Raw genomic sequence first — 12269 nt, 5'->3', positions numbered from 1 at the left:
TTCTTACCTATAGGCTTGATATATTCTTGAGGTACAAAACTTATTTTGATTCACTCACTCTTTATAAGTAATTTTCCAGTTCTGCATGTAAGTAAGTACCCGTTCTTCGTGACTTGAATCGCTTCTCTTGCCTCAGCCCTCCCTCTGCAGATAAAGTCATGCTCAGTCCTACATAGCTTAGTTCTGGAAGTCACATTAGGAAGATGACCTTCCTTACCTGCTGCTTGTGGATTTGGTACTCAGGTTTTTGTTTTCACGTAGTAGTCGTATTTGTGTATCTGTAGAATAGCCCTTATCTGATAACTTTGTAATTGTCTTTTTAATTTCTTTATCGGTCACAAACTGTCCTCAGTTTTTTTTCAGGTGGAGGCTAGGTCTTCTCTCTCTCTCTTCAGTAACTCGCATAGTGGATGAGTGAATTCTAAAAACTCAGTGTAGGAGGTTTTGAGGTATTCACTACCTTTCTGCAAGCTTCTATTTTGCGGATCAAATGCAGCGATTAAGAGAAGAAGTTTCACTGGTATATTATTATAACCTATGTCCTCAATTCAGTTCTAAAAGTTTTCCTTATCAGCATACGGTTCTAGAAGAAGTGCACTGTCAGTGTTGCAAGCATGTTTTAATGGTTTGTTTTCCATTGTCTGTTCTCTGTTGACCTGTTTGTGCTCTGTTAAGAGAGGATCTACTTGTGAGATTACAATTTATGATTAATTCATTCCATAGGTTTTTTTTTTTGTATGATTTATTCTCTGCTCCCCTGAGTGTATGTAGGCTTCATGAAGGTGAGACTGTATCTTTTTTGTAAAACATTTCATCCCCAGCATTGGTACATTACTGTTTGTGATACCTCTGTGAGTTTTCAAAGCTCTCATATGCTTGTGACTGTAGCTCAGTTGATGGAAGGTAAAACCTTGTCACTGATCTAGCATACTTGATTTCACCTTCTGGGGAAAAGGAATTCAGTGATGAGAGTATAGTTTGCATGTATAAGCAGATTTGCTGAGAAATGAGGGTCTGGCAATGTGGGAGAAATTGGGTGAGGAGTTACACATTCATGTCTATTAGTAGTAGGAAAAAAAAGATAATTCATCTTTGAACCCAAACAAGTAGATATCTTTTATTTTTACTTTTTGGTGACACTGGGATTGAACTCAGGATCGCTCTACACCTGAGCCAGCTTCTATTCCCTTTTGCTCTGTTTATTTTTGAGATGGTGTCTTGTGAACTGTTTGCCCAGGGTGGCCTCAAACTCTGTTCCTCCTGGTTTCAGTCTCCCAAGTAGCTAAGATTGCAGGTGTGAGCCACTGACTCCTGGCACAAGTAGCTGTCTTACTCCAGATACAAACTGAACTGGTAACAATGAAGTGAAACTGACAGTGTTTCAAAATTAAAAAGCAACATATCATTAATTTGTAATCCTTACCAAGTCAAGGTGAAACTCACTGATTATGTAACAAAAGAAGCATTGTTTCTGAAAGTTTGAGGATTGCAGCTGTGTGTATATAAGCATGCCCAGTGATTAGACACTGATTTAGAAACTTCAGAAGCCCCAGAAACAGACAGGGTTGTTTTTTTTTTCAATATATAAATAACACATTTTAGAAGTATCATAACTTGGTAGGTTAGTAACATGAGCTACTCATAGTACATAAAAATGAAAGCATGTGGGGCTGCACATCACCCATAATAAATCCAGAACAGATCAGCATTTTGGATCTCTTTAAGGTTCACTAATAGAATCTTAGCAGATAGTACTTTAGAGAATTGGGCAGTACCATGGGTGAGTTGATACTGTACTGCATGTCTGTAGGCAGCTTTGAGACTGTGTGATAGACATTTGGAAAGATTGCTGCCTGCATTTATACACTCAAAGAAGTGTATGGCACGAGCAGTCAATCAGGGAAAGTGCATTAGAATGAAACAGAATCATTTTAGTTCCTTAGAATCTTTCCTCACAGGTGTAACTGGCACACGCTGCCTGAGCCTTTATCTTTAAAATAGAGACTTAGGAACTACATAAATACTGGACTTGAATTTGTGGTGCAATCAAGAGTGAACTTTAAAAGATTAAAGTTAAATTACTTGTGAATATAGTAAATGTTTTACTGAACATAATTATCACACATCAATTTTTAAATGTTTTTGTATTCCTGAAAGGGCGATTACTGAGAGCCAATCAGATCAGTTTCAACTGGGACAGGCTTGCTAGCTGGATCAACCTCACTGAGCAGTGGCCGTACCGGACTTCATGGCTCATCTTATATTTGGAAGAGACCGAAGGTGTCCCCGACCAAATGACATTAAAAACCATCTATGAAAGGTACTTTCTTTAACTTCTTTGTATATAAGTGCCGCTTGGGTTGAGTTTTGAAGACAACAAAACATGTATAAAGCAAACTGAATATAAAATAATATGTATAAAGTGTGTATTTCTGAATCCAGCTTATCATTCTCATTAATTTTGGTATAATTTTGGAATTGCTATAGCACTGGTATATATTCCTTCACGTAAAACTTAGAGTTTTATTTGTACAAGTTTTTCCCTTCTCAGGTGTGTAAAATTTTGAGAGTTTCCAGTTTCTTATCACATTCACAAATAAAGTCATAATGCTTTTTATTTACCAAACACTGTAATACCTTCAAAAGTTTCAGTTGCTATTATTATAAATAAACTGTTTCTTAGAAAAAATAATGCAAAGGAACTATACAAACAGTTTTATAAAATTGGGTATAATGAAATCTGTTGTTTTAAAATGTAAATGAAGTAGTAAACCTAACAAGGTACTTAGTGTATTGTTTATGTATTGAAACTTGTTTAAGATGTGAAATAAGTTTTATTCTCCTGCAGTACTATCAGCATGCGATTTTTCTGATTTTTTAATATTTGTTTTAGGTGCATATTTTATTTAGTGCTTTTTTGGTCGTACTGGATTTAGAATTGTTGAGGGTTGTTACAGTATTTGAGAACCAGTTGGGTCTTCCAGGTTTTGCTGTTGAGCTGATGCTGAGTTACATCAGTGGCTTGAGCCTCTTGTGCTGTATCCAGTAGGTGTTCCAGTGATACATAATTACCATGGGTTCCTGAGAAATGGTTCCCAATTTCATCTCTGATCTTTTAGGAATCACCTTATTATGAAATACACAAGTGGGTTTTTCCTTCATTGTATTATTAAATACTAAGCATGATTTGTTGAATAAATCTGCCACAGCTTTTTAATTATGAATGCTTGCTAAAGCACAGTTATTCAATAGGCAAAACTTATCAAAAGTTTTATTGCTTAAAAATAAGTCATACTAATTCATAGGTTTTATTTTGCACATGTTCTCTTTATACATAATGGTCTGTTTAATATGAAGAGGCAGCTACATATACAGTCTCATTTATCCTTGAGTAATTGTTATTCTTACTTGTGTGTAAATAAAAATGTCAGAGAAAAGAAAAAGTCTTCCTTAGGCTTCTTCACTTAGGAACTGTGTGCCATTTGAACACACTTTAAAGTGGAGGGGTACCTTACGAAAGAGTAGCAGAAGTCATTCGACTCTTAGAATGTGTCTGAATTGGTCTTGTTCATAGAGTAATGCATTAGTCTGGGAATAGAGGTCCAGGTTTTATGAAATGTGAAAACTTGGAAGAAAGACAGCTTGCTGTTTCACAGGGGTTCTTATTTAATGAAGGAGTGTGGGTTACTTAGCATCCCCCTCCTTTCTTCATTTGCATGAGGTACTTTGCCTGGTGCCTTGTGTATTCCTGAATCTTTGTAGAGTACACAAGAGGTGGTTACTGTAGTTCCATGTTGTTAACAAGGAGGAATGAAGGAAGTTCAGAATTTTTAGTGTCTTCCCAAAGTTGCTCAGCTCTTATGTAGCAGAGCTGAGAAACTTACATGCTTGTCATTGTTCTGAGCACTTTACAGTGTAACTCTTTTGTCTCACATTTCTGAGTTAGGTATTGTTGTTATTGTCATTTTGCACATGAGAAGACTGAAGCCCTTAGAATAGGTACGTCACTTGCTCAAAGTGTCACAGTCAGTACATGGCAGAGTTGGGATTCGAAGTGAGGAACTTGAGCTCCAGAGTCCATGCTCACTGCATGTGGTGACAACCTCTCTTGATATTCTCTTAGGGTATGGAAACTTATTTCAGCTAGAAATGCTGTCAGAAGCACTTAAGAAACTGAAATTTTGTCATGGAATTAAGGGCTGCTGTTTTGACATTTTATTATTCCTCGGTTTTTTTCTAGAATATTACAAGTTAGAATATTCACAGTATCAGAGATTTAATATAAATGATTTCTTATTCATTCCAATAACTAATCCACCAAACAAACATTGCTGTATTTTTCTTTTCTGTCACTTTTCTTTGCTTGTATAAAACCATCACTTTTCCCTATTTAAAATAATATATTGGGGCTGGCAGAGTGGCTCAAGTGGTAGTGCAGTCATGAAGTCCTCCTGAGTTCAAACCCCTGTACTATAAATGAATGAATGAATGAGTAAATAAAGAAACATTAAAGCTATTGGTTATCACCTTTTTTCAGGTCTTCCTTCATCCCTCCCTTCTTTGACTCAATTCAGTCCCTCACCTTCCTTTAATTGAATAGAGTGCATGAAAGTGCATTGAATTTCAAGATGAGACTACATTTCACATTTCAAGAAATAAGTGTGAAGTGCCAAGAAGTGGTCCCATGTGTGTTACTGTGATAAGGATGGGAAGGGTAAAAAACATTACAGGAGATACACAGGGGAAATTTGAAATAAACTAGAGATTTGAAAGGTCCTCTCCCCACCAAAAAAAAATCATTCTCTCTCTCTCTCTCTCTCTCTCTGAAAGGAACCCAGGACCTCACTCATGGTAGGCACACACTCTACCTCTGAGTTACATCCCCAGCCTGACTTGCCTTATCTTAAGGCAACAAAGATGAATAGGTGTTAGAGACCTGAGACCTGATTGCTTCCCTTGATTTTTCTTTGTTCGTGCTCATTGGCTTTATGAATTACCATGTATTTATTGTGATTTTGTTTTTTTTACTAAGAGTGTTTGTATAGTTATAGCTTATGCTTTTGTGTGGTGTAGGGGCTAAGTAGGGAGAGGGGTGAGTAGAAGAAAAAATGAAAGTGTGTTACACCTTTAGGGAATATGTACGGATATATAATTTATGTATTTAAATTTTTTATTAGGTTATATTCACTATATGGGGGGATTCATAGTGACAATTCTGATTACACTTACATTGTACATTATTACATTGTCCCCATCGTCTCTCCCACTCAGCACCCTCCCCACCCCCACTTAAAGCAATTGCTAGAGGTTTCTTAGTTCTGTTTCTTATAGGTGTATGAAGTCCATCTGCCATATACCATCACCATAATCTGCTTTCTTCACTCCCCCACTAGTACCCCCACCACACACATACTGTACCTATTTCCCAGTCCTGGTTTTTGTTATTAATATTTAAGTTGATGTTCAGAGGGGTTTCTCAATGTGTACCCACTGTGGGTATACTATACTTTGGTATGTTCAACCCCTTCCATTACTCTCTCTCACCCCTTTACCTCCCACCCCCCATTTTTCAACAGCTTTCAGTAAAAGTTCTTATATGCTCTACTTTCACATTTTATGTGATACTACCAATGCTCTATCATTCTCTTTTCCTTTCTCTCTTTCCCCAAGTTCCATAGAGCAGTTCCACTGTTACAGACGTGCTCTACATCTCAGTTTGTATATGATCATGCTTGTTTTTGTGTATATGTTTCTCTTTGGATCTGTCTTCCACGTATGAGAGAAAACATGCGGCTTTTCTATTTCTAATTCTGGCTTACTTCACTTAACATAATGTCCTCCAGTTACATCCATTTACCTTCAAACCACATGTCATCATTCCTTATAGTTGAGTAATACTCCATTGTGTATATATAACACAATTTCTTGATACATTCATCATTTTAGGGCACCTGGGTTGTTTCCAAAGCTTGACTGTTGTGAACAGTGCTGCAATGAACATTGGTGTACAGGTCTTTCTCCTGTGTCCTGTCCAATGTTCCTTTGGGTAGGTGCCCTGGAGAGATATCACTGGATCATATGGCAGTTCTGTCTCTAGTTTTTTGAGGAATCTTCATACTGGTTTCCATAGTGTTGTACTAACTTGCATTCCCACCAGCAGTGTATAAGGGTTCCTGCTTGGCCACATCCTCACCAGCATTTGTTGTTGTTATTGCCCTTGATAATGGCCTTTCTTACCTGGGGTGAGATGAAATCTAAGTGTTGTTTTGATTTGCATCTCTTATAACCAGGGAAGTTGAACACTTCTTCAGGTACTCACTGGCCATTTGTACCTCTTCCTTTGAGACTTCCCTGTTTAATTCATGTGCCCATTTCTTCATTGGGTTGTTGATTCTTTGGGGGCTGAGTTTTTTGAGTTCCCTGTAGATTCTGGATACTAGTCTCTTAGTGGTTGAGTAGCTGGAAAAGATTTTCTCCCATTCTGTCGACCGTCTCTTGAGTCTGGTGACTGTTTTCTTTGCTGTGCAGAAGCTCTTTAGTTTGATGTAGTCCCATTTGTTCATTGTTTCCCTTAGATGCTGAGCCTTTTGAGTTCTGTTTAGGAGGTCGTTCCCTATACTTGTCTGTTCCAGTATATTTCCTACTGCTTCCTGGGAAACTCATATTTTTTAATTAATTTTTTTCTACTTGAACGTATTTTCAAACTTTACAAAAAAAAAACCAAACAACTCGAAACAGTAAGAATAGTGCAAAGAACAGCCACGTACCTACCCTTTATGCAGATTCATCTGTTGTTAGCATCTCACTTGATTTACTTTACTATTTACTCTTTCTCCTGGGTGCTCATTTTTTCTCAGTAGGTTTTATGTATCTATATCTGTGTCTATATTCACACAAACATACACAAATGCACACAAACTTTTCCAAATTATGCGAGGGTAGATTATATACAGCATATCATTTGTCCCTAAATGCTTGAGTTTTATGAAACTTACATTCTGATTAAAAGTAAAGTATGCATATTTGAAACACTAGTGGAAAACAAAAGATGGCTTAAGTAATTAGCCAGTTATGTTTTTTATTACTATCAGGCTAAATCTGCCTGGATGATAAGAAATTTCTTATTCTAAAACCACTGTTCTTTGTTGATAGACATTTGAGTGATCTTTTTTTAAAAAAAAAAAAAACTTTTTAAGGGAAGAAAGATTATTTTGACACATGGTTTCAGGAGCTCAGTCCCATGGTGGGGAGGTTATGATACAGTGGGAAAGCTCACATTATGGCAGCCAGGAGTCAGAAAGAGAGAATGCCTGCTCTAGCGGGCTTTTTCCTTTTCCCCCTTTATTCCACTGGTCCCCAGCCTTCAGAGTGAGTTTCTCCCACCCTGTCACATCTTGCCTGACCTCCTAGACCTCCCATTGAAATTTAGGTCAAAGCCTCCATGACCTAGTAACTCTTGTATTCTTCACGCCTGCAAACCCAGCATCACATGGATGATGCCAGAGTTTGCCAACAGCTTTAGCAGTAGGGGGGCTCCTTTGAACCACCTCGGCGATGGCCTCCGACTCCCTGGTGGCTGGACACAGGGAAGCACTTCGAAGGTAGCCCTGTGGGAGTAGAGCACCTTGGAGGTCTCCTCTGAAAGCAATCTTTCAAATGAGTTAAAACCTTTATGCCTTGAGCCTGGAATGGGTGGGGTCTAACCATTTCCCATCAAGGCATCTTTTCTTGTTGTTCCAGTGCAAAATTCTTGGCCTCTTTTTAATGGTGCTAATCTCATTAGCACCTACACTTTCCTTAGCTCCACCTTTTTTTTTAAATTTTTTAAATTTTTATTTATTTATTTATTTAATTTTGTATTCATATGTGCATACAAGGCTTGGGTCATTTCTCCCCCCTACCCCCACCCCCTCCCTTACCACCCTCCCCACCCCATTCCTCTACCCCTCACCCCCTCGCTACCAGGCAGAAACTATTTTGCCCTTATCTCTAATTTTGTTGAAGAGAGAGTATAAGCAATAATAGGAAGGAACAAGGGTTTTTGCTGGTTGAGATAAGGATAGCTATACAGGGAGTTGACTCGCATTAATTTCCTGTGCATGTGTATTACCCTCTAGGTTATCTAACCTTTTCTCTAGTTCCTGGTCCCCTTTTCCTATTGGCCTCAGTTGCTTTTAAGGTATCTGCTTTAGTTTCTCTGTGTTAAGGGCAACAAATGCTAGCTAATTTTTTAGGTGTCTTACCTATCCTCACCCCTCCCTTGTGTGCTCTCACTTTTATCATGTGCTCAAAGTCCAATCCCCTTGTTGTGTTTGCCCTTGATCTAATGTCCACATATGAGGGAGAACATATAATTTTTGGTCTTTTGGGCCAGCTAACCTCACTCAGAATGATGTTCTCCAATTCCATCCATTTACCAGCGAATGATAACATTTCGTTCTTCTTCATGGCTGCATAAACTTCCATTGTGTATAGATACCACATTTTCTTAATCCATTCGTCAGTGGTGGGGCATCTTGGCTGTTTCCATAACTTGGCTATTGTGAATAGTGCCGCAATAAACATGGGTGTGCAGGTGCCTCTGGAGTAACCTGTGTCCCAGTCTTTTGGGTGTATCCCCAAGAGTGGTATTGCTGGATCATATGGTAGATCAATGTTTAGCTTTTTGAGTAGCCTCCATATTTTTTTCCAGAGTGGTTGTACTAGTTTACATTCCCACCAACAGTGTAAGAGGGTTCCTTTTTCCCCACATCCTCACCAACACCTGTTGTTAGTGGTGTTGCGATGGCTATTCTAACAGGGATGAGGTGGAATCTTAGTGTGGTTTTAATTTGCATTTCCTTTATTGCTAGAGATGGTGTAGCTCCACCTTTATATGCACTTCTTTTCTAGGCAAACTGTAAATTCTTCACATCCTTCAGGTCTGATTTTTGTTCCCAGCTGTTACTGTGTAAGCCTGGTGGGAAGCAGCCAGTGATAACCATGTCACAGATTGAATGCTGGCCTGCCGTCACATGTCCTCCACCAGGTTGTTAGTCCTTCACTTTTAAACTCAGTCTTACCCCACATCTTAGGGCATACACAGAATGTAGACAAGTTCTTTTCCAAAATGTAGTATCCATGGCCTCTAGTACATTTCCAATAGTCTTTGTTTCTTTCTGAAACCTCATGATCATAGTCTTTGCTGTGCTTACTCTTACCAGCATTCTGGTGTTCTAGGCTTCCACCAGAGTTACCCATTAAGGTCTACTCACAGCATCTAGAGCTTCCCTATCCTGCATCTCCAAATATCTCCAAGTTTTTTCTGCAAATCAGTTCCGAAAGCTCTGACCCCATCCACAGGAATTGTCACAGTAATGACCCTACTACTCTGGTACCTATTTTCTGTGATAATGAGACTTTCATCACTGTGACAAAACAACTTAAGGGAGGTAAGATTTATTTGGCTCATGGTTTCAGCCCATCATAGTGGGGAATGTGTTACCGAGTGGAGCAGCTCACATTCTAGTAGCCAGGACTTCATCCTCATTTCCAGCATTTTGAACCTCATAGGAGAATATCAAAAATTTATGTTTGTATGTGAATTGAAATATGTTTCATGGACAAAAGGAAATGCTTAACATATATATTAAAGATAATAGTAAATTATTATACCCTGCTTATAAAAAGAATGTTTATGAAATGTAGAGGGGGGTTAATATTTTTAATAATATAACAAAAATAACTTGGAATGAATTCTTATAAGGGAATATTTTAATGTTTCAATTGGAGACATAATGAAGTGATGTCAAGTTTGTTTTGTGAATAAACCAACCTACTACTTTAGGTTTCAGCCTCTGACAGATTGTCATCCGAGAGCAAGTTGGATTCAGGGTGACTTTGAGATGCTTTTCTTTTTGGAGTAATAAATAGGTCTTACATGCCTACAAATAGTTCCAAAGAATATTTGTAACTAGGCCAGTGAAGAGAATAAGACTGTATGGAAAGCCATTTGAGAATTTATAAGGATTTGACTTAAAATAATTAAAAAGATGATTTGGAATGAGAGAGTATAGGAAGACCATTTTATGAACATATTGAAAAATCTTGTATTGGGGGACGTTAGAATAATTTAGATAACTATTTCTAGTTTGCCATAGAGTTAGTCCTTTGATGCTTGTCATTTGAATAATAAAAAGTTTTATTTATAGCTGTCAAAAAGCAACAGTGTATAATTGATATTCATTTACTTTATTAAAGAAATCTGATTTGGTAAAAACAATCAGAAAATAGTATTTTTAACACTAGTAGTAAAATTTATTTTTTAATCCATAAAAAGCCTCACTTATTTTTATAGCAATTTTATGACACATCTGCTTGCTTTATTCAGCTGAAAAAGAAAATGTTGGTTCTTGGTGTTTGGTAAAATTGCTTTGTTAAATTATTTTCTAAATTGTTCAACTTTTAACAAATGACATTTGATACTAACACTGGAAAGCAATTTCAGCTAATTAAGTAGATCCCTCTGTAAACCATTGGAACATTAAGATGACATACTGTTCATTCAAGAGTATTTTAATTGGTACAATTATTGCAATTTTCTTGAAATTATATGTTGAGCTAAAAGCTTTTGTCTCGATCATTTGAGTTTTTTTTGTTAACATACATTTTATAAGAAGAAAGAGAGTAAAATAAAAACTGTAGATAAAGATGTTCTATCTAGTTTTTATTACAGCATTTTAGATAGTCATTGAAATATTTTAGTATAAAAGTTTATTTCTGGTATTTAAAGCATTTTTAAGCTTTGATAGAGGTTTTTAAATGATCGATTTAAGTAGTTTTCATGAAGACAATATTCTAAATTTCCATTTTGACACTGGTCAGGCAGTCTTTTACTCATGATGATATGGTCAGAATAATTTTGTATAAAACACAGCATACCTTATTTTGATACTCTTGATTAAAAAAGACAGTTGAGCATGTTTTGAGGGAACTTAAGAATGGGAGCGTGGGAGTCTATGCTCCTGTTTCCTGCATGGGGCAGGAAATGCTTCTTTTTTTCCATTTATCCCAACTTAACTGTTACATTTACTACAAAAATCAATGCTAGTTTTAATTTCAGTTTCATTGAAATAGCTGTTTGTTAAATAGTTATGGTGGACATCTAATTTCTGAGTTCTATAGACCTTTCTGATTTCTTTAAATTATTCAATAATACCTTATGAGTAGATATGATATGATCTTCCTGCTATCCATCCAGGTTCCATCAGCTCAGTTGGATTGCTTCCAGTCATCTCTTGCCTCCCTATGCTGTTACTAACCTCCTCATCTTTCCTTCATTTCAGTCCCAGGGTTCATCATTTGGAGTGCATTATTCACGGCTTGTTTCCTTTGCACTGGACTTCAGTTATGAATTTTAATGCCATGAGAACTGGACATTAATTAACTTAGATTAATTAGTGAAGTTGTCTCATCCGTTTGTGGTACAAAGTACATCCTTTGGTGATACTGTGCTTTGAATTCAGGGCCTTGTGCTTGCTAAGCGAGTGCCCTATCACTTGAACCTCATCCCAGGTCCAAGACTATATCCTTTGTACTGGTAATTTTGTCTTAATTTAAATTTTGAGATTTTGGAAATATTTATTCCAAACATTTCATGTAGGCTGTTTAGGTGTTTTTATGTATCACTTAGAATCCTAATGAAGTTCCATATTTTGATATTGTAGGACTTTTTGTAGGAATTGATTTTGCCATCATTCAAAATTGATCAGATTACTATCTTGTATATAATTGTTTCCACCTTTGTTTCCAAAACATCCTTGTCCTGAATACAGAGGTTAATATTTTATCAATACCTTTGTGTTTTTAAAGACATAGCCTGATCTAGTTCTTTGTAGAATCACAAAAGAATGTTCCATGTGGGAGAGGAAACTAAGCAGGTTTGTATTTAGATAAAGATTGTGTAACTATAGTAGAAATCACACCTTATCTAGATAGAAATAAATAAGAATATTTTCTGAGTTTATTGTGCAAAACTAGCCTGCCAAATATGGAAAAATCATACTTATAACCAGGAAGTATGTTGACAGTTAAATGAGCCTTTCTGGTTTTATATTAATGGAAATCAATTGGAAAAATCTAGATTCCTAAAGATATGGTTTGGTAGAGCACCTGCCTAGCAAGCGTGAGGCCCTGAATTCAAACCCTGTACACCAAAAAACAAAACAAAACGTAATGTGAATAAAGGAGAAGGGCAGAATTTTTTAAAGTTTATTTTGATGCACTTCAAA

At 36.8% G+C, this 12269-nt stretch overlaps 1 protein-coding gene across 11 annotated transcripts in view; it reads left to right on the top strand.

Annotated features, from left to right (window-relative positions):
• LOC109675106 (kinase D-interacting substrate of 220 kDa-like) overlaps window positions 1-12269 on the top strand; it is a 99652-nt gene that overhangs the window by 47176 nt on the left and 40207 nt on the right. For all 11 annotated transcript variants that reach the window (XM_074049116.1, XM_074049114.1, XM_074049115.1 and 8 more), the window contains one exon: window positions 2158-2320. In XM_074049116.1, the coding sequence (XP_073905217.1) occupies window positions 2158-2320 (163 nt within the window). The remainder of the gene's footprint in view (window positions 1-2157; window positions 2321-12269) is intronic.

The sequence above is a fragment of the Castor canadensis genome, chromosome 12 (assembly GCF_047511655.1).
Source record: "Castor canadensis chromosome 12, mCasCan1.hap1v2, whole genome shotgun sequence".
NCBI lineage: Eukaryota > Metazoa > Chordata > Mammalia > Rodentia > Castoridae > Castor > Castor canadensis.
The sequence above is the reverse complement of the archived record's forward strand: the minus strand, read 5'-3'. Positions and strand labels throughout refer to the sequence as shown.